Source organism: Eleutherodactylus coqui, chromosome 5 (genome assembly GCF_035609145.1).
Source record: "Eleutherodactylus coqui strain aEleCoq1 chromosome 5, aEleCoq1.hap1, whole genome shotgun sequence".
NCBI lineage: Eukaryota > Metazoa > Chordata > Amphibia > Anura > Eleutherodactylidae > Eleutherodactylus > Eleutherodactylus coqui.
This window is the reverse complement of record NC_089841.1, coordinates 3,572,126-3,599,090: the sequence shown is the minus strand read 5'-3', so window position 1 is coordinate 3,599,090 and position 26,965 is coordinate 3,572,126. Positions and strand designations below refer to the sequence as shown.

At 51.6% G+C, this 26,965-nt stretch overlaps 1 protein-coding gene across 1 annotated transcript in view; it reads left to right on the top strand.

Moving 5' to 3' along the window:
* The first annotated feature begins 7,697 nt into the window (after positions 1–7,697).
* The window catches only part of LOC136627269 (gastrula zinc finger protein XlCGF66.1-like), a 41,717-nt gene continuing 22,449 nt past the window's right edge, over positions 7,698–26,965 (top strand). The window contains exons 1-7 of the mRNA XM_066602241.1: positions 7,698–7,783; positions 8,084–8,187; positions 8,946–9,122; positions 9,205–9,328; positions 12,254–12,351; positions 12,753–12,850; positions 23,351–23,441. Coding sequence (XP_066458338.1) covers positions 8,092–8,187; positions 8,946–9,122; positions 9,205–9,328; positions 12,254–12,351; positions 12,753–12,850; positions 23,351–23,405 — 648 coding nt within the window. The 5' untranslated portion in view covers positions 7,698–7,783; positions 8,084–8,091 and the 3' untranslated portion in view covers positions 23,406–23,441. The remainder of the gene's footprint in view (positions 7,784–8,083; positions 8,188–8,945; positions 9,123–9,204; positions 9,329–12,253; positions 12,352–12,752; positions 12,851–23,350; positions 23,442–26,965) is intronic.

Here is a 26,965-nt window from a genome sequence, read left to right as displayed (position 1 = left end):
CTGTAGAAATGCTGCCCCTTGCTGGTCGGAGGGTCCCGATGCATCACCCCCCCGGATTTCTCTTCCTCTGTAGGAATGCTGCCCCCTGCTGGTCGGAGGGTCCCGATGCATCACCCCCCAGGATTTCTCTTCCTCTGTAGGAATGCTGCCACCTCCTGGTCGGAGGGCCCCGGTGCTTCACCCCCCCAGGATTTCTCTTTCTCCGTGGGAATGCTGCCCCCTGCTGGTTGGGGGGTCCAAGGATTTCTCCTCCTCTGTGGGAATGCTGCCCCTTGCTGGTCGGAGGGTCCCGATGCATCACCCCCCCGGATTTCTCTTCCTCTGTAGGAATGCTGCCCCCTGCTGGTCGGAGGATCCCGATGCATCACCCCCCAGGATTTCTCTTCCTCTGTAGGAATGCTGCCCCTTGCAGGTCGGAGGGTCCCGATGCTTCACCCCCCAGGATTTCTCTTCCTTTATGGGAATGCTGCCCCCTGCTGGTCAAAGGGTGCTGATGCTTCACCCCCCAGGATTTCTCTTCCTGTGTGGTAATGCTGCCCCCTGCTGGACAGAGGGTCCCGATGCTTCACCCCCCAGGATTTTTCTTCCTCTGAGAGAATGCTGCCCCCTGCTGGTCAGAGGATCCCGATGCTTCACCCCCCAGGATTTCTCTTCCTCTGTGTGGGAATGCTGCCCCCTGCTGGTCGGAGGGTCCCGATGCTTCCACCCCTAGGATTTCTCTTCCTCTGAGAGAATGCTGCCCCCTGCTGGTCGGAGGGTCCCGATGCATCACCCCCCAGGATTTCTCTTCCTCTGTAGGAATGCTGCCCCCTCCTGGTCGGAGGGTCCCGGTGCTTCACCCCCCCAGGATTTCTCTTTCTCCGTGGGAATGCTGCCCCCTGCTGGTTGGAGGGTCCAAGGATTTCTCTTCCTCTGTAGGAATACTGCTCCCTGCTGGTCGGAGGGTCCCGATGCTTCACCCCCAGGATTTCTCTTCCTCTGTAGGAATGCTGCCCCCTGCTGGTCGGAGGGTGCCGATGCTTCACCCCCCAGGATTTCTCTTCCTCTATGGGAATGCTGCCCCCTGCTGGTCGGAGGGTCCTGATGCTTCACCCCCAGGATTTCTCTTCCTCTGTGGTGAGAATGCTGCCCCCTGCTGGTTGGAGGGTCCCAGTGCTTGACCCCACAGGATTTCTCCATCTCTGAGGGATTGCTGCCCCCTGCTGGTCGGAGGGTCCCCATTCTTCACCCACCAGGATTTCTCCTCCTCTGAGGGAATGCTGCCCCCTGTTGGTCAGAGGGTCCCTCTGCTTCACCCCCAGGATTTCTCTTCCTCTGTGGGAATGCTGCCCCCTGCTGGTCAGAGGGTCACGATGCATCACCCCCCAGGATTTCTCTTCCTCTGTAGTAATGCTGCCCCCTGCTGGTCGGAGGGTCCCCATTCTTCACCCACCAGGATTTCTCCTCCTCTGAGGGAATGCTGCCCCCTGTTGGTCAGAGGGTCCCTCTGCTTCACCCCCAGGATTTCTCTTTCTCTGTAGGAATAGTGCCGCCTGCTGGTCGGAGGGTCCCGATGCTTCACCCCCCAGGATTTCTCTTCCTCTGTGTGAACGCTGCCCCCTGCTGGTCGGAGGGTCCTGATGCTTCACCCCCCAGGATTTCTCTTCCTCTGTAGGAATGCTGCCCCCTGCTGGTCGGAGAGTCCCGATGCTTCACCCCCCCAGGATTTCCCTTCCTCTGTAGGAATGCTGCCCCCTGCTGGTTGGAGGGTCCCGCTGCTTCACCCCCCCAGGATTTCTCTTCCTCTGTGGGAATGCTGCCCCCTGCTGGTCGGAGGGTCCCGATGCTTCACCCCCCAGGATTTCTCTTCCTCTGTGGGAATGCTGCCCCCTGCTGGTCGGAGGGTCCCGATGCTTCACCCCCCAGGATTTCTCTTCCTCTGTAGGAATGCCGCCCCCTGCTGGTTGGAGGGTCCAAGGATTTCTCCTCCTCTGTAGGAATGCTGCCCACTGCTGGTTGGAGGGTCCAAGGATTTCTCTTCCTCTGTGGGAATGCTGCCCCCTGCTGGTCGGAGGGTCCTGATGCTTCACCCCCCTAGGATTTCTCTTCCTCTGTGGGAATGCTGCCCCCTGCTGATCAGAGGGTCCCGATGCTTCCCCCCCCAGGATTTCTCTTCCTCTGTGGGAATGCTGCCCCCTGCTGGTCGGAGGGTCCCGATGCTTCACCCCCCAGGATTTCTCCTCCTCTGTAGGAATGCTGCCCCTTGCTGGTCGGAGGGTCCCGATGCTTCACCCCCCAGGATTTCTCTTCCTCTGTAGGAATGCCGCCCCCTGCTGGTTGGAGGGTCCAAGGATTTCTCCTCCTCTGTAGGAATGCTGCCCACTGCTGGTTGGAGGGTCCAAGGATTTCTCTTCCTCTGTGGGAATGCTGCCCCCTGCTGGTCGGAGGGTCCTGATGCTTCACCCCCCTAGGATTTCTCTTCCTCTGTGGGAATGCTGCCCCCTGCTGATCAGAGGGTACCGATGCTTCCCCCCCCCCCACAGGATTTCTCTTCCTCTGTGGTAATGTTGCCCCCTGCTGGTTGGAGGGTCCCGATGCATCACCCCCCAGGATTTCTCTTCCACTGTTGGAATGCTGCCCCCTGCTGGTTGGAGGGTCCCCATGCATCACCCACCAGGATTTCTCTTCCTCTGTAGGAATGCTGCCCCCTGCTGGTCGGAGGGTCCTGATGCTTCACCCCCCAGGATTTCTCTTCCTCTGAGAGAATGCTGCCCACTGCTGGTCGGAGAGTCCCGATGCTTCACCCCAGGATTTCTCTTCCTCTGTAGTAGTGCTGCCCCCTGCTGGTCGGAGGGTCCCCATTCTTCACCCCCCAGGATTTCTCCTCCTCTGAGGGAATGCTACCCCCTGCTGGTCAGAGGGTCCCGATGCTTCACCCCCAAGGATTTCTCTTCCTCTGTGGTAATGCTGCCCCCTGCTGGTCGGAGTGTCCCGATGCTTCACCCTCCAGGATTTCTCTTCCTGTGTGGTAATGCTGCCCCCTGCTGGGACCGTCTGACCAGCAGGGGGCAGCATTCCCAGACAGGAAGAGAAAACCTGGGGGGGTGAAGCATCGGGACCCTCTGACCAGCAGGGGGCAGCATTCCCTCAGAGGAGGAGAAATCCTGGGGGGTGAAGCATCGGGACACTCCGACCAGCAGGGGGCAGCATTACTACAGAGGAAGAGAAAACATGGAGAGTGAAGCATCGGGACTCTCCGACCAGCAGGGGGCAGCATTCCCACAGATGAAGAGAAATCCTGGGGGTGAAGCATCAGGACCCTCCGACCAGCAGGGGGCAGAATTCCTACAGAGAAAGAGAAATCCTGGGTGGTGAAGCATCGGGACCCTCCGACCAGCAGGGGGCAGCATTCCTACAGAGGAAGAGAAATCCTGGGTGGTGAAGCATCAGGACACTCCGACCAGCAGGGGGCAGCATTCCTACAGAGGAAGAGAAATCCTGGGGGGTGATGCACCGACATCCTCTGACCAGCAGGGGGCAGCATTCCTACAGAGGAAGAGAAATCCTGGGGGGTGATGCACCGCGATCCTCTGACCAGCAGGGGGTAGCATTCTCTCAGAGGAAGAGAAATCCTAAGGGGTGAAGCATCGGGACCCTCCGACCAGCAGGGGGCAGCATTCCTACAGAGGAAGAGAAATCCTGGGGGGTGAAGCATCGGGACCCTCTGACCAGCAGGGGGCAGCATTCTCACCACAGAGGAAGAGAAATCCTGGGGGTGAAGCATCAGGACCCTCCGACCAGCAGGGGGCAGCATTCCTACAGAGGTAGAGAAATCCTGTGGGGTCAAGCACTGGGACCCTCCGACCAGCAGGGGGCAGCATTCTCACCACAGAGGAAGAGAAATCCTGGGGGTGAAGCATCAGGACACTCCGACCAGCAGGGGGCAGCATTCCCACAGAGGAAGAGAAATCCTGGGGAGTGAAGCATCGGGACTCTCCGACCAGCAGGGGGCAGCATTCCCACAGATGAAGAGAAATCCTGGGGGTGAAGCATCGGGACCCTCTGACCAGCAGGGGGCAGCATTCCCACAGAGGAAGAAAAATCCTGGGGGGTGAAGCATCGGGACCCTCCGACCAGCAGGGGGCAGCATTCCTACAGAGGAAGACAAATCCTGGGTGGTGAAGCATCGGGACCCTCCGACCAGCAGGGGGCATCATTCCTACAGAGGAAGACAAATCCTGGGTGGTGAAGCATCGGGACCCTCCGACCAGCAGGGGGCAGCATTCCTACAGAGGAAGAGAAATCCTGGGGGGTGAAGCATCAGGACCCTCCGACCAGCAGGGGGCAGCATTCCTACAGAGGAAGAGAAATCCTGGGGGGTGATGCACAGCGATCCTCTGACCAGCAGGGGGTAGCATTCTCTCAGAGGAAGAGAAATCCTAAGGGGTGAAGCATCGGGATCCTCTGACCAGCAGGGGGCAGCATTCTCACCCCAGAGGAAGAGAAATCCTGGGGGTGAAGCATCAGGACCCTCCAACCAGCAGGGGGCAGCATTCTCACCACAGAGGAAGAGAAATCCTGGGGGTGAAGCATCAGGACCCTCCGACCAGCAGGGGGCAGCATTCCTACAGAGGTAGAGAAATCCTGGGGGGGGGGGGGGGGGGGGGGGGGGGGTGAAGCATCGGGACACTCCGACCAGCAGGGGGCAGCATTCCCGCAGAGGAAGAGAAATCCTGGGGGGGTGAAGAATCGGGACCCTTCGACCAGCAGGGGGCAGTATTCCTACAGAGGAAGAGAAATCCTGGGGGTGATGCATCGGGACCCTCCCACCAGCAGGGGGCAGCATTCCCTCAGAGGAGGAGAAATCCTGGAGGGTGAAGCATCTGGACCCTCCGACCAGCAGGGGGCAGCATTACTACAGAGGAAGAGAAATCCTGGGGGGCGAAGCATCGGGACCCTCTGACCAGCAGGGGGCAGCATTCCTACAGAGGAAGAGAAATCCTGGGGGTGAAGCATCGGAACCCTCCGACCAGCAGGGGGCAGCATTCCTACAGAGGAAGAGAAATCCTGGGGGTGAAGCATCAGGACCCTCCGACCAGCAGGGGGCAGCATTCCTACAGAGGTAGAGAAATCCTGGGGGCGAGGGGGGGGGTGAAGCATCGGGACCCTCTGACCAGCAGGGGGCAGCATTCACACAGAGGAAGAGAAATCCTGGGGGTGAAGCATCAGGACCCTCTGACCAGCAGGGGGCAGCATTCTCACCACAGAGGAAGAGAAATCCTGGGGGTGAAGCATCAGGACCCTCCGACCAGCAGGGGGCAGCATTCCTACAGAGGTAGAGAAATCCTGGGGGGGGGGGGGGGGGGGGGTGAAGCATCGGGACACTCCGACCAGCAGGGGGCAGCATTCCCACAGAGGAAGAGAAATCCTGGGGAGTGAAGCATCGGGACTCTCCGACCAGCAGGGGGCAGCATTCCCACAGACGAAGAGAAATCCTGGGGGTGAAGCATCGGGACCCTCCGACCAGCAGGGGGCAGCATTCCCACAGAGGAAGAGAAATCCTGGGTGGTGAAGCATCAGGACCCTCCGACCAGCAGGGGGCAGAATTCCTACAGAGGAAGAGAAATCCTGGGGGGTGATGCACCGACATCCTCTGAGCAGCAGGGGGCAGCATTCTCTCAGAGGAAGAGAAATCCTAAGGGGTGAAGCATCGGGACCCTCCGACCAGCAGGGGGCAGCATTCCTACAGAGGAAGAGAAATCCAGGGGGGTGAAGCATCGGGACCCTCTGACCAGCAGGGGGCAGCATTCTCACCACAAAGGAAGAGAAATCCTGGGGGGTGATGCACCGCGATCCTCTGACCAGCAGGGGGTAGCATTCTCTCAGAGGAAGAGAAATCCTAAGGGGTGAAGCATCGGGACCCTCCGACCAGCAGGGGGCAGCATTCCTACAGAGGAAGAGAAATCCTGGGTGGTGAAGCATCGGAACCCTCCGACCAGCAGGGGGCAGCATTCCTACAGAGGAAGAGAAATCCTGGGGGGTGCCCCCTGCTGGTTGGAGGGTCCCGATGCATCACCCCCCAGGATTTCTCTTCCTCTGTAGGAATGCTGCCCCCTGCTGGTCGGAGGGTCCTGATGCTTCACCCCCCAGGATTTCTCTTCCTCTGTGAGAATGCTGCCCCCTGCTGGTCAGAGGGGCCCGATGCTTCACCCCCCAGGATTTCTCTTCCTCTGTAGAAATGCTGCCCCCTGCTGGTCGGAGGGTCCCGATGCATCACGCTCCAGGATTTCTCTTCCTCTGTAGTAGTGCTGCCCCCTGCTGGTCGGAGGGTCCCCATTCTTCACCCCCCAGGATTTCTCCTCCTCTGAGGGAATGCTGCCCCCTGCTGGTCAGAGGGTCCCGATGCTTCACCCCCCCAGGATTTCTCTTCCGCTGTGGGAATGCTGCCCCCTGCTGGTCAGAGGGTCCCGATGCTTCACCCACAGGTGGGACCGTCTGACCAGCAGGGGGCAGCATTCCCACAGAGGAAGAGAAATCCTGGGGGGGTGAAGCATCGGGACCCTCCGACCAGCAGGGGGCAGTATTCCTACAGAGGAAGAGAAATCCAGGGGGTGAAGCAGAGGGACCCTCTGACCAGCAGGGGGCAGCATTCCCTCAGAGGAGGAGAAATCCTGGGGGGTGAAGCATCCGGACCCTCCGACCAGCAGGGGGCAGCATTACTACAGAGGAAGAGAAATCCTGAGGGGTGATGCACCGACATCCTCTGACCAGCAGGGGGCAGCATTCCTACAGAGGAAGAGAAATCCTGGGGGATGATGCACCGACATCCTCTGACCAGCAGGGGGCAGCATTCCTACAGAGGAAGAGAAATCCTGGGGGGTGATGCACCGACATCCTCTGACCAGCAGGGGGCAGCATTCCTACAGAGGAAGAGAAATCCTGGGGGGTGATGCACCGACATCCTCTGACCAGCAGGGGGCAGCATTCCTACAGAGGAAGAGAAATCCTAAGGGGTGAAGCATCGGGACCCTCTGACCAGCAGGGGGCAGCATTCCCTCAGAGGAGGAGAAATCCTGGGGGGTGAAGCATCCGGACCCTCCGACCAGCAGGGGGCAGCATTCCCACAGAGGAAGAGAAATCCTAGGGGTGAAGCATCAGGACCCTCCGACCAGCAGGGGGCAACATTCCTACAGAGGAAGAGAAATCCTGTGGGGTGAAGCATCGGGACCCTCCGACCAGCAGGGGGCAGTATTCTCACCACAGAGGAAGAGAAATCCTGGGGGTGAAGCATCAGGACCCTCCGACCAGCAGGGGGCAGCATTCTCACCACAGAGGAAGAGAAATCCTGGGGGTGAAGCATCAGGACCCTCCGACCAGCAGGGGGCAGCATTCCTACAGAGGCAGAGAAATCCTGGGGGGGGTGAAGCATTGGGACCCTCCGACCAGCAGGGGGCAGCATTCCCACAGAGGAAGAGAAATCCTGGGGGGTGAAGCATCGGGCCCCTCCAACCAGCAGGGGGCAGCATTCCTACAGAGGAAGAGAAATCCTGGGGGGTGAAGCATCGGGACCCTCCGAGCAGCAGGGGGCAGCATTGTCACAGAGGAAGAGAAATCCTGGGGTGTGAAGCGCCAGGACCCTCCGACCAGCAGGGGGCTATCTCTATCCCCGCAGCCTCTTCTTTCGGCATAGAGCTGTATTATTAGTAAGCTCCTCCCCTTTCTGTCATGTGATCATTAGACCATGTGACACCCTGTCCTCAGACCTCCTAAGAGTCCCTCCATTCTAGCATCTCCTCGGCTACAGGTACAGGAGCGTTATGAGACCTTGTGACATCAGCAGGCGGTATGATGGGTGGTCATGAAGGAGCTGGAGCCCCCTGGTGGATGATAGGAGTTACCAGCTGTAACCCTTTCAATGCCTTAGAGGTGGAGCTCCTCCCCCAGCAGAGAGGACCAGTAGGAGTTATTGTAACCCTTTGGCCGCTGCGTCCTGTGGGGGCTGTGAAGAAGGGCCCTCTGAGGGGTCTGCGACAGTCAGAATATTTATTATCTCCTGTTAGTTCATTATGATGTTTTTCCATTGTTTCACATTCTTTCCCTTCAGGTCCCTACATGATCGATTCATCAGAGATGGAGGAGGACAGAAACAAGATGGCAGAAAGTGTATTACATCTCACCCTAGAGATACTCTTCCAGCTTACTGGGGAGGTGAGTCTGATGATGTCACTGGGCAGGGGAGAGAGTCTGATGATGTCACTGGGCAGGGGAGAGAGTCTGATGATGTCACTGGGGAGGTGAGAGAGTCTGATGATGTCACTGGGGAGAGGGGAGAGAGTCTGATGATGTCACTGGGGAGGTGAGAGAGTCTGATGATGTCACCGGGGAGGGGGGAGAGAGTCTGTCGACGTCACCGGGGAGGGGGGGAGAGAGTCTGTCGACGTCACCGGGGAGGGGGGAGAGAGTCTGTCGACGTCACCGGGGAGGGGGGAGAGAGTCTGTCGACGTCACCGGGGAGGGGGGAGAGAGTCTGTCGACGTCACCGGGGAGGGGGGAGAGAGTCTGTCGACGTCACCGGGGAGGGGGGAGAGAGTCTGTCGACGTCACCGGGGAGGGGGGAGAGAGTCTGTCGACGTCACCGGGGAGGGGGGAGAGAGTCTGTCGACGTCACTGGGGAGGGGGGAGAGAGTCTGTCGACGTCACCGGGGAGGGGGGAGAGAGTCTGTCGACGTCACCGGGGAGGGGGGAGAGAGTCTGTCGACGTCACGTTACATCATTCTTATCTACGGTAAAAACAGATGATGTTATTGAGGAGGTAAGAGAGTCTGATGATGTCACTGGAGAGGTGAGATGGTCTGATGTCACACTACATCTTTCTTATCTATGGAGATAACAGATGATGTCACTGGAGAGGTGATGGACTCTGGTAATGTCTGTAGTGATATTTATTAATGTCTCCCCATATCCAGGATTACACAGTAGTGAAGACCTCTAGTGATGGCTGTCGGGCCCCTGTGTGTGATAGATGGGGAAGATCCCTGAGCCCCTTCACAGAGCCGCCCCCTCACCCACCGATGCATGAGAACATCAATGTACAGAAGATCCTAGAGCTCACCCAGAAGATGACGGAGCTGCTGACCGGAGAGGTGACGGTGCAGGGAATGCTGGGACATTATACAGTAACAGCACTGGAGGCTTCTGGGTGATGACTGTATATTGTGTTGTCAGGTTCCTATAAGGTGTCAGGATGTCACCGTCTATTTCTCCATGGAGGAGTGGGAGTATATAGGAGGACACCGGGATCTGTACAAGGACGTCATGATGGAGGACCACCGGCCGCTGACATCACCCGGTAATAGACCTATTTAGCAGGATTGTATCAGGGGGGAGTAGGGCATGCGCCCCTGGAGCTACATGCTATCCCCGCCCCCAAATTACCCCCGCCAGCCCTTCTAGAGTACAGGAGGGTGCAGAGCTGGGGAGGTGCCTCGGCCCATGCTACGCCCGACCCCCAAACTATCACCAACAACTCTGCTTTGCATTTAGTGCCTGCAGACCCAGAGGAGAAGGGATCTAGCATCACCAGTAAGAGTCTGCTAGGTTGTATTTTCAGTCTGCTTGGTGGGGCTTGTAAGCGATGGTGGCCAATAGTATATCGTTGTCTGCCTTTATTGTTCTCTTAGTTTCATATTGGTAATTGGTGGAACCCCTGTGAATTGGTAAAGGGGCCACCAGTACGGCTGCAGCTACATGACTTTGGCTGCCATACTCTTCTCATTCAAATGTAATGGCCGTCAGTACGGTTGGCTTGCAGTTTGCCGTGACCGTACAATTACATGAAGTCCAGTGAGTGGGTTTCTTCTGATAGTTGGGGCGTGGGGTTCGGCAAACTGCAAGCCACAATGCATTTACCTTCATAAAAGTAGAGGATGAAAATGGCGTCGTGGATATCACCGGTCTGGGCTTCTGTAAAGCCTTGGCTACAGTTTCACATAAAGAGCAAGTTCAGAGAAGAGTTACCAAGATGGTGAGCGGTCTGCAAATCATGTCCTATGAGGAACGGTTAAAGGATCTGGGAATGTTTAGCAGAAGAGAAGGCTGAGAGGAGACTTAATAGCTGCCTACAAATATCAGAAGGGCTGTCACAGTGCAGAGGGATCAGCCCTATTCTCATCTGCACAAGGAAAGACTAGAAGCAATGGGATGAAACTGGAAGGGAGGAGACACAGATTAGATATTAGACAGTGAGGGGGATCAATGTGTGGAACAGGTTGTCACGGGAGGTGGGGAGTTCTCCTTCAATGGAAGTGTTCAGAGGCCGCACAGATATCTGTCTGGGATGATTTAGTAAATCCTGCACTGAGCAGGGGGTTGGACCCGATGACCCTGGAGGTCCCTTCCAACTCTACCATTCTACATATCGGAGTGTTCTTGGTATAACTGGTGAAGCCGGGTATATCAGCTAGTGTATATATAATGTATTCAGTCTCTGGGTATTTTCTCTAGGTGGATCCTAGAGCCCATTATCTGTAAGGGGGGAATCAGTCATTGGGGGTCACCTAGAGCACATCATCTGTAAGGAGGGGATCAGTCATTGGGGGGGTCACCTAGAGCACATCATCTGTAAGGGGTGAATCAGATATTGGGAGTCACCTAGAGACCGTCACCTGTAAGGAGGGGATCAGTCATTGGGGGTCACCTAGAGGCCATCATCTGTATGGAGGGGATCAGTCATTGGGGGTCACCTAGAGCCTATCACCTGTAAGGAGGGGATCAGTCATTGGGGGTCACCTAGAGCCCATCACCTGTAAGAAGGGGATCAGTCATTGGGGGGTCACCTAGAGCCCATCACCTGTAAGGAGGGGGATCAGTCATTGGGGGTCACCTAGAGCCCATCATCTGTATGGAGGGGATCAGTCATTGGGGGTCACCTAGAGCCCATCACCTGTAAGAAGGGGGATCAGTCATTGGGAGTCACCTAGAGCCCATCACCTGTAAGGAGGGGGATCAGTCATTGGGGGTCACCTAGAGGCCATCAGCTGTAAGGAGGGGAGCAGTTATTGGGGGTCACCTAAAGCCCATCATATGTAAGGACAGGATCAGTCATTGGGGGGGAGGGATCACCTAGAGCCCATCATCTATAAGGAGGGGATCAGTTATTGGGGGTCACCTAGAGCTCATCATCTGTAAGGAGGGGATCAGTCATTGGGGGGTCACCTAGAGCCCATCACCTGTAAGGAGGGGGATCAGTCATTGGGGGTCACCTAGAGCCCATCATCTGTATGGAGGGGATCAGTCATTGGGGGTCACCTAGAGCCCATCACCTGTAAGAAGGGGATCAGTCATTGGGGGGTCACCTAGAGCCCATCACCTGTAAGGAGGGGGATCAGTCATTGGGGGTCACCTAGAGCCCATCACCTGTAAGGAGGGGGATCAGTCATTGGGGGTTACCTAGAGCCCATCACCTGTAAGGAGGGGGATCAGTCATTGGGGGTTACCTAGAGCCCATCACCTGTAAGGAGGGGGATCAGTCATAGGGGGTCACCTAGAGCCCATCACCTGTAAGGAGGGGGATCAGTCATTGGGGGTCACCTAGAGCCCATCACCTGTAAGAAGGGGATCAGTCATTGGGGGGTCACCTAGAGCCCATCACCTGTAAGGAGGGGATCAGTCATTGGGGGTCACCTAGAGGCTTTCACCTGTAAGGAGGGGATCAGTCATTGGGGGTCACCTAGAGCCCATCACCTGTAAGAAGGGGATCAGTCATTGGGGGGGGGGGGTTCACCTAGAGCCCATCACCTGTAAGGAGGGGGATCAGTCATTGGGGGTCACCTAGAGCCCATCACCTGTAAGGAGGGGGATCAGTCATTGGGGGTCACCTAGAGGCCATCAGCTGTAAGGAGGGGAGCAGTTATTGGGGGTCACCTAAAGCCCATCATATGTAAGGACAGGATCAGTCATTGGGGGGGAGGGATCACCTAGAGCCCATCATCTATAAGGAGGGGATCAGTTATTGGGCGTCACCTAGAGCCCATCATCTATAAGGAGGGGATCAGTTATTGGGGGTCACCTAGAGCCCATCATATGTAAGGAGAGGATCAGTTATTGGGGGGGTGGTCACCTAGAGCCCATCACCTGTATGGAGGGGATCAGTCATTGGGGGTCATCTAGAGCCCATCATCTGTAAGAAGGGGATCGGTCCTTGGGGGTCACCTAGAGCCCATCATCTGCTCATCACCTGGTGATAATCTATTCTGTCACTGTGTGTTTCCTACAGATGGACTCATGGAAAGAAACCCCCCAGAGAAATGTCCCAGACGTCTGTATTCCCTGGATTGGCCAGAAGAAAAGCTCAGTGTCCCGGAGAACCAGCAGGTAGAGGAGGCTAAGATGTCTTGACTCACTGCACAATGCCAATCAGCTGGTGCTAAAGCTAACTGAATATTGTCCTGTACTGAAGGAGGCATTTAGTCAGTTGCTATATTCATAGAGCTGCACACAAAGCTATTCTCCCCCATTGCAGATCAGGTTTATTAGCCAAATTTACAAACCTTTTTGTTTTATTGCCATCAAACCAGAACAATGTAAATAGCTCAACACAACTGAAACAACAAGTGGTCCTCGGACTCCTCCACAAAATGCTGTATTGGCCGTTTAACTGCCGTCTCCGAATTATTCACCCCTGAATAGAATCCCTCACAAAAGCACACGTTTGTAGATCAGTTGTCTCAAGCACATCGGGTGCAACTAATCAAGGGCTTCATTGGTTACATCAGGTGTGCTTGAGAGAAAATACATCAGACACCTGGACTGGCGAGAGCTTTGGTGACTGGGGTGTTTGGTTATGGATAAGGCAAGAGACTGGTCCAAAAAGGTAAGAGAGACTATCATTGCCATGTTCAAACAAGGAGAGGGATGCAAGTAAAACAAAGGCACTGAATGTTCCTGGAGGTCTAGCTGGATGCAGCTCACAAGCTCAAAGTTACAGGAACGCTGCCTACACTATCTAGACATGACAGAAAGAGGGCGCTATCACCGGCTGCCACCAGAGACTGGAGAGGACAGTGGCTGCATAATGGGAGAGATTTCTGTACTGACCCCTAATATATATACATAGTTATTAGATCGCCCCCTTGTTACAGTCCTGGGTATAATAGATGATGGTGGAGATCTCTGTACTGACCCCTGATATATCTATACATAGTTATTAGAGCACCCCCTTGTTACAGTCCTGGGTATAATAGATGATGGGAGAGATCTCTGTACTGACCCCTGATATATCTATACATAGTTATTAGAGCACCCCCTTGTTACAGTCCTGGGTATAATAGATGATGGGAGAGATCTCTGCACTGACCCCTGATATATCTATACATAGTTATTAGAGCGCCCCCTTGTTACAGTCCTGGGTATAATAGATGATGGGAGAGATCTCTGTACTGACCCCTGATATATCTATACATAGTTATTAGAGCGCCCCCTTGTTACAGTCCTGGGTATAATAGATGATGAGAGAGATCTCTGTACTGACCCCTGATATATCTATACATAGTTATTAGAGCGCCCTCTTGTTACAGTCCTGGGTATAATAGATGATGGGAGAGATCTCTGTACTGACCCCTGATATATCTATACATAGTTATTAGAGCGCCCCCTTGCTACAGTCCTGGGCATAATAGATGATGGGAGAGATCTCTGTACTGACCCCTGATATATTATACATAGTTATTAGAACGCCCCCTTGTTACACTCCTGGGTATAATAGATTATGGGAGATCTCTGTACTGACCCCTGATATACATAGTTATTAGAGCGCCCCCTTGTTACAGTCCTGGGCATAATAGATGATGGGAGAGATCTCTGTACTGACCCCTGATATATTATACATAGTTATTAGAACGCCCCCTTGTTACAGTGCTGGGTATAATAGATGATTGGAGAGATCTCTGTACTGTCCCCTGATATATCTATATATAGTTATTAGAGCGCCCCCTTGTTACTGTGCTGGGTATAATAAATGATGGGAGAGATCTCTGTACTGACCCCTGATATATCTATACATAGTTATTAGAGCGCCCCCTTGTTACAGTCCTGGGTATAATAGATGATGGAAGAGATCTCTGTACTGACCCCTGATATATTATACATAGTTATTAGAGCGCCCCCTTGTTACAGTCCTGGGTATAATAGATGATGGGGGAGATCTCTGTACTGTCCCCTGATATATCTATACATAGTTATTAGAGCGCCCCCTTGTTACAGTCCTGGGTATAATAGATGATGGGAGAGATCTCTGCGCTGACTGCTGATATATCTATACATAGTTATTAGAGCGCCCCCTTGTTACAGTCCTGGATATAATAGATGATGGGGGAGATCTCTGTACTGACCCCTGATATATCTATACATAGTTATTAGAGTGCCCCCTTGTTACAGTTCTGGGTATAATAGATGATGGGAGAGATCTCTGCGCTGACTGCTGATATATCTATACATAGTTATTACAGCGCCCTCTTGTTACAGTCCTGGGTATAATAGATGATGGGAGAGATCTCTGTAACTCTATTTTATTAGAAAAATGAAAAACATAACAAAACAAGCCTTTTGGAGTAAGCCAAGAAAACAACAGAAATGTCCAAGACAACATAAACAGGTTTGCTTCAAACTGTATCCATCGGACCTCCAGTATGCGCCCACTTCAGACTTCCTTGTAAGCCAGATGTTTTCTGGTTAGGGACCTTTTTTTCAGACTCCAGGTGTTCCTCAGGTATGTACCGTCCGTCCGGAAACAGAATAGAAAAGGATACAATTACTAACGAGGTCATACCCCACCAAGACCGATGCTGCACAAAGATGTGTTACAGACATTGTAGCAGAAGCCACGGCAGGAGCTGCACCGACCCATCTCTCTTACAACGTGAATATATACATCATTATTCATTTGTGATAATTATACTCTCCATAATACAGTTTACAATATGCAATATATATACACACACGCATTTTTTTCTTATTTTTTTTTTTTTTTTTTTATTTAATTTTTTTTTTTTTTTAATTTTTTTAACCCCCTCTTCTTTTTTCCCCCATGTGGCCTAAATATAAACCTAAAAACAAAACCATATCTCAAAAAGAAAACAACCCAAATACCCGTCTACAGAAATAATGGACAGAAATATAAACTTTTTTTTTTTTTTTGTTTTTAACCCCCTCTTCTTTTTTCCCCCATGTGGCCTAAATATAAACCTAAAAACAAAACCATATCTCAAAAAGAAAACAACCCAAATACCCGTCTACAGAAATAATGGACAGAAATATAAACTTTTTTTTTTTTTATATTATACTTTCTTCTTCTTAGTTTATACTAATACGACACCTTATACCCTACATACCACACACCTTATACCCTACATACCGCACACCTTATACCCTACACACCACACACCTTATACCCTACATACCACACACCTTATACCATTAAGAAGCTCAAGTTCAGTGCTTACAAGCCCTCTTTTCTTCCTCTATTTACTAAAACAAAAAGCTATCAAGTGAATAGAATAAAATTAGCCCATCACCGGGAAAGGAGACCCCGGGCTAGGGCACTCCAAAAGAAAGACCCCTCCATAGGCGAGAGGCCCTGAGTGCACCCAACCTGTTGAACTCCAAAGAACGCACCTTCACCAGGTCCCCGAGGATGTCCCTACACACCACATCCACAGGGAGGATTTTTTGACGCGTCGAAACTAAACACCGCGCGTGCCACGTGTAGTACCTAACCACTAGACTAACTAGATATAATGTGCACCTGTCCCGTCCACCCAGATCTCTGAATGCCCCATAGGCCCACTCAGGATAGGAGAGGACAGCCAGCCTAGGCCAACCGATGGAAGCCCCTACCCTTCTATAGACCTCTGTATTAAAGGGACACTGAAGTAAGAAATGCTCCATAGTTTCCACTACAGAGCCACACTCCTCCCGGGGACAGTCCCTCTCCTCCACCTTTCTGTACTTCAAGTTATCCCTCACATACAACTTACCATGGAAGGAGCGCCAGGCCAAATCCCAAAACTTCAATGGGACCCTTACTGAATTTAACAAAACTAACCCTACCTCTAGGTCCTGACCTGGGCAGTCCCTGAGGGCCAGTGGATTTTGGAAGCGGGTGACCAGAACCCTATTATCAAGGAACCTCCTTGACAGAGTCCTAATCTCCTCAGCTCCCAAACCCCAGCGACGGATGACCTTCAGAACCGGCGCAACGTAAGCCGGGAGATCTCCATGGGTTGAACGAAAATCTTTCACACGCCCTCCTGTCTCCCATTCCTGGAAGAAAGGCTGAAACCATGCCTTAGAGGAGACTACCCACAAAGGAGCCCTTCCTGTATTCCAGAAGTTTGCTATATTGGTTTTAAGAAAGGTATTCACTAGGAATACCACAGGGTTGACCATACACAACCCCCCTAGTCTCCTTGTGCGGTATGTGACTTCCCGCTTTACTAGGTTTAGTCGGTTCCCCCACAACAGCTGGAAGAACAGACTATAGACCCGTGTCCAGAGAGGCTCCGGCAAGATACATACACTGCCCAAATAGATTAACAACGGGAGCAGGAAAGTCTTGATAAGGCTAACCCTTTCTCTCAGGGAGAAAGACCATCCCTTCCACTGGTCAACCTTCTGACTGGCATCTTTCAGTTTACCGTCCCAATTTCTCCCTGGGTAATCACCCTGGCCAAATTGGATGCCTAAAACTTTTGCAAATTCTTGAGGCTCCGGGAGAGTGTCCGGGAGACTGAAATCAGGATCTCCTACCCCCAGCCAGAGACTTTCACACTTGTCCCAATTGACTCGGGATCCGGAAGCCTCCGAATACCTAACCACCTCTGACATCACCCATCCAGCCTCCTCCTTGGACGAGACAAAGACAGTGACATTGTCAGCGTAGGCCACCGCCTTAAGTGCAGACTCCGGCCCCTCCAGGCTCATCCCGACCCCCGCCAATGGTCCGCCACTCAACCGCCTTAAAAAGGGGTCAATTGCGAACACATATAGCAATGGGCTCAAAGGACAACCCTGGCGGACACCGGACCCCACCCCAAAGGGGCGCCCGACCCAACCGTTCACCAGCGGGAAACTCTCAGCCCCTGCATACAAAACTTTAAGCCAATCAATAAACCCTATTGGTAAACCGTATCTCAGAAGGACTGACCAGAGGTACTCATGGTCAACCCTATCAAAGGCCTTTGCCTGATCCAAGGACAGCAAGAACCCTTTCCAATTACCGGCCCTACCCTGTTCCACAGCCTCCCGGACACCCAGTACAGCACTGAAAGTACTTCGGCCAGGAACAGAGCAGTGCTGGTCCCCCGAAAGTAGTTTGGGTGCAAAATGCACCAACCTGTTAAAAATGATCTTTGCAAGAACCTTCCGGTCCGTATTGAGAAGTGCTATGGGACGCCAATTCTCAATCCGGGATGGATCTTTACCCTTTGACAAAATGATCAGGGCCGACCTCCTCATTGACTCTGGCAGAATGCCCGAGGATAGACATTCATTAAATATCTCGGTCAACAGGGGAGCCAACAGCTCCTTAAAGGTCTTATAAAATTCGGATGTTAAGCCATCCGGACCTGGCGTTTTCTTGAGCGCAAGCCCATCAAAGGCCAGTCTCCCTTCCTCTTCCCTGATCGGTTCCGTCAAAACGTCAAGCGCCGACGCCACCCCCTGCTCAGGGATGGTATCAGCCAGGAAAGCCGACATCTTGACTCGATCTAGATCTTTCCTTGCCAAAAGGTGTGAGTAGAAAGATCTGACGACCTCCAAGATCCCTGAACTGGACCTTTTCAGAGATCCTGTACTATCAACCAGACCCGTTACCAACCTACTATTCGCTGACAACTTACAGTTTCTGTAGGGGTCGGGCGAGCGGAATTTCCCGAAATCCCTCTCAAAAACTAAAGATGTGTGCCTATCATACTGACATCCCTTCAGCAAGGCTTTCACCCTGGAGGCCTCCTCACGGCTGCCCCCAGTCGAGACAATTTGCTCGAGTTTCCTCCTCAAAGCTTGATATAAACGGTACTGGGTCAAACTTCTGAGGTTTGAGAGCTCACGGAAATATTTTGCAACCCGTTTCTTGAAGATCTCCCACCACTCTGACTTACTGTTACAAAGGCCCATCAGTGGAAGCTGGCTCTGCAGAAAATCCTCAAAGGACTGTCTTATTTCCTCCTCCTCCAGGAGTGCCGAATTTAACTTCTATAAACCTCTTCCCATCCGAGGGGTTTCTGAAACATTCAGAGAAAACATAATTAAACAGTGATCGGAGAATTCCACCTCCACCACCAGAATTGGTGAGGAGACAGCCTCCTCCTTTAAATAAAACCTATCTATTCTAGATCTACAACTACCTCGATAAAAAGTGAACCCCGTGTCGCCTGTGGTGTGCCGAACGTGGACATCCACCAGGCGAGCCTCACTCACTATATTATTCAAAGCGACGCTGTCGTAAGCCAACTTGTCTCTGGCACCTCCCCTATCACAGAGCCTCGAGACATTATTGAAGTCTCCGCCAAAGATCACCAGTCGACTCGTAAAAAGAAAGGGCTTGATCCTTATGAAGAGGTCCTTCCTCTCGTTCTTGCTCTGAGGACCATAAATATTTATGAGCCGAAGCTCTTGACCTCTCATAAGGACGTCCAAGACCAAGCACCTCCCCATTTCCACCTCGATTACCCGTCTGCATTCAACCGCTGCGGTTTTAAAAAGAACCGCCACCCCGCTATATGGTTCGGCCGCAAGAGACCAATAGGAGGGCCCATGAGTCCACTCCCTCTTTGCTTTATGGATACTGGCCAGGTCTGTTAGCCTGGTCTCTTGCAAAAACAAAATATCAGCTTCATTCCGGCTGAAAAAATCAAAGGCCATAAAGCGAGCCATATCAGACTTAATGCTAGCGACATTAATGGTCGCCAACGTCAACGGGGTGAGTGCCGCCATCAAGGGTGATCGAGTTGGACAGCTCTCTTCTTTACATTACCCGATTCCCCACCAGAATCCCTACCACCCCTTTTTAAACACTCCGACATATCCATTTCTACAATATTTATATTTTTTACATGATTGTTTATTTCTTTTTGCGAACACCCCTCCAGATTCGGAGAGGAGCCCTCACCTTTGTCCCGTGGCACTGAGTCTCCCCTAACCCCCGGAGGAACTTGTGGCCCCTCAGGGGGGAGGGGAGCGACGTCCCCCACCGGCACTACTCTATTCCTTGGCTCCCCCACCTCCTCCTCCTCTAATGAGGAGGATTCAGGGTCGCCTCCTTCCAGAGTCTGAAAGCGGTTTGTTAAGGTGACCAGAGGGGAGCCGGTTTGGCCCTCCTTTAGCATCTGACCTGGAGGGGGAGAAGATTTCTTTTTCCCCTTCTTTTTATTCTGTTTACCCTTCTTACGTTTTTCCTTTTGCCATTCCCTACTCTCCTCATCCACACTGTCTTCTGGATGGGAACTTGATAGGGAACTGGACCTTTCGTCCTCCTCTCTTGCCAGTCTCCTGACCTCTTCCTCCAAATCGCTGCCCCTTATGTCCTCAGAGGTGGTCACTGGCCCTTGGGAAACAGGGACCAGGGTCATCCTACTAGATTCCCCCCCTTCCCCTGCCTCCTTTCGGGACATCTGCTGTCTGGTCTTACTCACTCTTCCACCTTTTTCCATCACCGGACCTCCAGACCCCCTACTTCCGCCCTCCCCCTCTCCAGCTGAGGCCCCGCTGCCCCGGGGTACCCCAGTCGGATCAGGAGCAACATCAGCACGGGCACGCTGAGGACAGCGACTGAAGGGGTGTCCTAGGACACCACACAGGTTGCAGCGAATGTCTGTACACGAGGCGGCATGGTGACCCTCTCCCCCACACAATGTACACATCACTTTGGTACATGCCGCACTGAAATGTGTGGGGTCACCGCACTTGTGACAGACCTTCGGCTGCCCCTGGTAAAAGGCCAGGATCCTATCTCTTCCCAAGAAAGCAGAGGAGGGAATGTGGGTAACAGAGTTTCCGGACCGCCTCAATTTCACCAGGAAAGTCCAGGCTCCAGACCAGATGCCGTACTCGTCACGGTTCTTTGTGGGGTTACCCTGCACCTCCCCGTAACGAGATATCCAGGTCATGATGTCAATGAACGACAGTGACTCATTACGGGTTAAAACGGTCACTGACTTCACCGTGTCCTGGCGGGAAACGGGAATCACCTCGAAATCCCGCCAGTCGGGCCTAGTCTGAACCAGCTCATAATTCGACCAGAAAAGTTCAAGACCTTCTGACCGAACAAAGCTGATATCAAACTCCGAGGTGCCAAAAGGATGGATCAGGGCAAAGATGTCATATGCCCTGAAGCCCATATTCAGCAGGAGCTCAACCACCTTCCCCCGTTTTGGGCATGTATCTCTGCTACCTATGTGCCGAAGACGGACTACATTCCTTCTGGCCCCCGATGGCCCGCTTGTTGGGAGCGACCAATTCCCTCTATTCTCTCGGAAGGCCCCAAGTCCATGCCGCTGGATCCAGAACTCGAGGTTAACCTGCTCACCCTCTATATTGGCCGTCTTTTCTCCCCGCCTCAGGGCCTCCAAGAGACGCCGCTGTAAATTTCCCTGTCCAGCCCCACGGGAAAAAGGCCTCTCTGCCCCCCCGGTAACCGCTCCAGCATAACTTTTGGGGCCAGGCACCACCGGGAGGGGAGATGGGTCAGACACAGCCCCCACCGCACCCCCTACTACGGCAACATCAGCCCTGGCCTGTTCCTGGGCACCAGTCCTATTATCTGTAGCACCAGATGGGTGGGCAATCATCCCCAAAGCATCCCTTTCTGGACAAACCGCCCTCCCATCCCTAGACTCTGGCTGTTGTACTATCCCAGACATCCTCTCCTCCCCTCCTGTGACTCTGGATCCACTACCATCCCCAGTGCTCCTACCAGCATTCCTACTACCACCCTCCTCCTCTGCAATCACAGTAGATATGCTACACCCACCCTCATGTAGCCCCTTCCCCTGGACCTCCTTCACACTTTCACGTCCCACCACCTGCATCCCTGTTGACACTAGTACCCCTGAAACAGGAGAAGCCTTCTTCACTCCAACTGCCATTTGACCTCCATGACCTGATGTCACCGATTTTGCCACTGTAACGTCACTAGGCTCCGCCCCCTTCCTAGATGCCGGCACCGCCGCCGATGCCCTGGTGTCCCGTGCTGCCGGAGCAGCTGCAATATCGCGCCCAGACTCTGACACCGCCGCTGATGTCTGCCTGCTCCGGGCATCAGGATTCACCTCTGACAAGGTGATAGCCTGCACCCCCTCCCCGGATGCCTGCGTGCTCCGGAGGGCGGGGTCTATCTCAGAAGACGGCACGCCACCCGCGAGCGTGCAGTCCATGGGAGTCTCAACACCCACCGCAGGTGCCTGACTAACAACGGATGGCATACCTTTCCCTCCCTGCTCAGCATCCAACACCATTACTGGTACCGGGGTCGGCTGAGCAGAGGGGTCTTTCCCATCCTCCCCCTGGGTGCCGCTGGGAAAGATTCTCTCCCTCTGATCCATTCCCGGGACCACCACAGATGCCGAGTCTGTTTGACCAGAGGGGCTAGGAAAAGGTACAAAACGTGTGCATACGACCTGTAATTGCTTCTTCTTCTTGTTTTTCTTCTGCTTGCCTTTTCCTGATCTTTCTTTGCCCTCCTCAGGTAGGTCGTCCCCAAAAGAAAGATTAGACAGATTAGTAGGGGATTCCATTCTTTTAATTTCTGCCATTAAATAACCACCTTCTCCCTCCCTTTCCTCCTCATCTGAGGAGTAAGAAGCACTCAGCCTTGGGCTGGGCTGCCTTGGGGGGATGGGCTGGGAAATCTCCACAGGTGATAGATCAGGAGACGCCCTCCAGGACATCACACCTGGAGACGCCATTACACCTGCCTCATCCTCCTCACTGTCAGACACAGAGGTTACTGCCAACTCCTTCCCAGAGAGGTTCCTCATGCTGTCGAATCTCTCTTGGTTGCTCAGTCTTTCTTTAAATCCACCAGCATTCTGTAAAATGTATTCTTTTCTAGTGGAATGAAGCTTAATGGCCTCTCTCACCTTCCCCATCTCTTCTGATATAGTGACACGGTCCTTTCTCCTTGTAGCAGTCTCTGCCCGAGCCTTCAAAGATTTCAGCTCCATCTGCAGCTTTTTAAGCCTCTGACCGCACGCCTCAAATTCATTAGTACATAGATGAATTCTAGCACTATACTTGTTGGTGGTCTCCCCGGGACGGCGCCCACCCCACCCCTTGTACTGGATAAGGGAACTGCCACCATCCTGTCCTTGGGAAGACTCACCTTTCTTTCCAGGTTGGCCTGCACTCTCCATGGAGTCTTGCTGCATCAGCCTCTGGGATCTTCTTAATCGCTCTCCTCCTGAGACCAGTAACACACCATCATTCCCCGCTGGTCTCACCCGGGGAACGGTGGAGGATGTGCTAGGTTGCACACTCATGGAGGCCCCCTCACCTCTCCAGGGAGAGGGAAAGGGCTCCAGACACGTCTGCTCAGTAGCTCAGCTCTGCTCAGACTGCAAGGCTCCACCTACTCCCAACCTACTCCAGCCCCCTTGTTGCAGTCCTGGGTAGAATAGATGATGGGAGAGATCTCTGTACTGACCCCTGATATATTATACATAGTTATTAGAGCGCCCCCTTGTTACAGTCCTGGGTATAATAGATGATGGGAGAGATCTCTGTACTGTCCCCTGATAAATCTATACATAGTTATTAGAGTGCCCCCTTGTTACAGTTCTGGGTATAATAGATGATGGGAGAGATCTCTGTACTGACCCCTGATATATCTATACATAGTTATTAGACCGCCCCCTTGTTACAGTCCTGGGTATAATAGATAATGGGAGAGATCTCTGTACTGACCCCTGATATGTAGAATCAAACACAGCTACAAAGATTTATTGAATTAAAGGGATTCTTGCAGTTTGGAGTTGAGCTCTGAGTCATGGAGGGGGCCATGTCGGCCTCTACCAGCATACAGAGTGATGGCTATCTACCTGTACATGAAATGGGAGCAAGCTGTCAATCTGCATAATGCAGGAGGAAGAAGCCAGCACGGCCCCCTCCATGGCTCAGAGCTCCAAGCCAAACTGCATGAACCTGCTGACAGAATCCCTTTAGTTGAACCCTAAAGGGCATCCACTCTGACATGACTGATGACTACTGCTGTCGGGTCAGTCCTGGTCCTCATGGTAATTAATGATCTTGTTTAGTCCTGTAAGACGTCCCACACAACTTCTCCAACCGGCTGCTGACTTTTACAATATTTGTCTCACAGCTTTTGTATCCGGATGAAGATCTGCCCAATATTAATGCTACAGAGAGGAATGTGAGGGGCGATCAGCGGTGTAAAGAGGAGATTCCTGCAGGTGAGTAGTAACCATTGAGTACAGCAGGGAAGTCACAGATTCTCCTCAGTCAGCGGCTGCAGATACTCCTGTAGATCTATAAGCTCTGGGATCGATCAGTCTCCCCTGTATATCCCCCATTCAGCCGGAGGACAAACTAAATCTGGATGAAATGTCCGACCGTTGTAGGCGATGACACATGATGACAACTACAGCGCGGGCGTGGAGCACACCGATGTGAGCGGGAACTACTTACCATTATATCATATCTGTACTGATGGGGGGGGAGTAGTTTTCCAATTCTGGGACTGAGGGTCCTTTACACTGACCGACTCTTGATCTGATGGAACGGGCGCTGATCACATGACCAAAGATGAAAACACAGACCCGGCTAACAGAATATACAACATGGAGACATAGACCCGGATAACAGAATATACAACATGGGGGCATAGACCCAGATAACAGTATATACACCATGGAGACATAGACCCGGATAACAGAATATACAACATGGGGACATAGACCCAGATAACAGAATATATAACATGGAGGCATAGACCCCGATAACAGAATATACAACATGGGGACATAGACCTGGGTAACAGAATATACAACATGGAGACATAGACCCGGATAACAGAATATACAACATGGAGGCATAGACCCGGAGAACAGAATATACAACATGGAAACATAGACCCGGAGAACAGAATATACAACATGGGGACATAGACCCGGAGAACAGAATATACAACATGGGGACATAGAGCCGGATAACAAAATATACAACATGGAGACATAGACCCGGATAACAGAATATACAACATGGAGACATAGACCCGGATAACAGAATATACAACATGGAGACATAGACCCAGATAACAGAATATACAACATGGAGACATAGACCCCAGATAACAGAATATACAACATGGGGACATAGACCCCGGATAACAGAATATACAACATGGAGACATAGACCCGAATGACAGAATATACAACATGGAGATATAGACCCAGATAACAGAATATACAACATGGAGACATAGACCCCAGATAACAGAATATACAACATGGGGACATAGACCCCGGATAACAGAATATACAACATGGAGACATAGACCCGAATGACAGAATATACAACATGGAGATATAGACCCGGATAACAGAATATACAACACGGGGACATAGACCCGAATAAGAGAAGATACAACATGGAGACATAGACCCAGATAACAGAATATACAACATGGAGACATAGACCCGGATAACAGAATATACAACATGGAGACATAGACCCAGATAACAGAATATACAACATGGGGACATAGACCCGAATAAGAGAAGATACAACATGGAGACATAGACCCAGATAACAGAATATACAACATGGGGACATAGACCCGAATAAGAGAAGATACAACATGGAGACATAGACCCAGATAACAGAATATACAACATGGAGACATAGACCCAGATAACAGAATATACAACATGGAGACATAGACCCGGATAACAGAATATACAACATGGAGACATAGACCCAGATAACAGAATATACGACATGGAGGCATAGACCCGGATAACAGAATATACAACATGGAGACATAGACCCAGATAACAGAATATACAACATGGAGACATAGACCCAGATAACAGAATATACAACATGGAGACATAGACCCAGATAACAGAATATACAACATGGGGACACAGACCCGGATAACAGAATATACAACATGGAGACATAGACCCGGATAACAGAATATACAACATGGAGACATAGACCCGGATAACAGAATATACAACATGGAGACATAGACCCGGATAACAGAATATACAACATGGAGACATAGACCCGGATAACAGAATATACAACACGGGGACATAGACCCAGATAACAGAATATACAACATGGAGACATAGAGACGGATAACAGAATATACAACATGGAGACAAAGACCCGGATAACAGAATATACAACATGGGGACATAGACCCAGATAACAGAATATACAACATGGAGACATAGACCCGGATAACAGAATATACAACATGGGGACATAGACCCAGATAACAGAATATACAACATGGAGACATAGACCCGGATAACAGAATATACAACATGGGGACATAGACCCAGATAACAGAATATATAACATGGAGACATAGACCCAGATAACAGAATATACAACATCGGGACAAAGACCCGGATAACAGAATATACAACATGGGGACATAGACCCGGATAACAGAACATATAACATGGGGACATAGACCCGGATAACAGAACATATAACATGGGGACATAGACCCGGATAACAGAATATACAACATGGAGACATAGACCCGGATAACAGAATATACAATATGGGGACATAGACTCGGATAACAGATTATACAACATGGGGACATAGAGCCAGATAGCAGAATATACAACATGGAGACATAGACCCCGATAACAGAATATACAACATGGAGACATAGACCCGGAGAACAGAATATACAACATGGGGACATAGAGCCGGATAACAGAATATACAACATGGAGACATAGACCCGGAGAACAGAATATACAACATGGAGACATAGACCCGAATGACAGAATATAGAACATGGAGATATAGGCCCGGATAACAGAATATACAACACGGGGACATAGACCCGAATAAGAGAAGATACAACATGGAGACATAGACCCAGATAACAGAATATACAACATGGAGACATAGACCCGGATAACAGAATATACAACATGGAGACATAGACCCAGATAACAGAATATACAACATGGGGACATAGACCCGAATAAGAGAAGATACAACATGGAGACATAGACCCAGATAACAGAATATACAACATGGGGACATAGACCCGAATAAGAGAAGATACAACATGGAGACATAGACCCAGATAACAGAATATACAACATGGAGACATAGACCCGGATAACAGAATATACAACATGGAGACATAGACCCAGATAACAGAATATACGACATGGAGGCATAGACCCGGATAACAGAATATACAACATGGAGACATAGACCCAGATAACAGAATATACAACATGGAGACATAGACCCAGATAACAGAATATACAACATGGGGACACAGACCCGGATAACAGAATATACAACATGGAGACATAGACCCGGATAACAGAATATACAACATGGAGACATAGACCCGGATAACAGAATATACAACATGGAGACATAGACCCGGATAACAGAATATACAACATGGAGACATAGACCCGGATAACAGAATATACAACACGGGGACATAGACCCAGATAACAGAATATACAACATGGAGACATAGAGACGGATAACAGAATATACAACATGGAGACAAAGACCCGGATAACAGAATATACAACATGGGGACATAGACCCAGATAACAGAATATACAACATGGAGACATGGACCCGGATAACAGAATATACAACATGGGGACATAGACCCAGATAACAGAATATATAACATGGAGACATAGACCCAGATAACAGAATATACAACATCGGGACAAAGACCCGG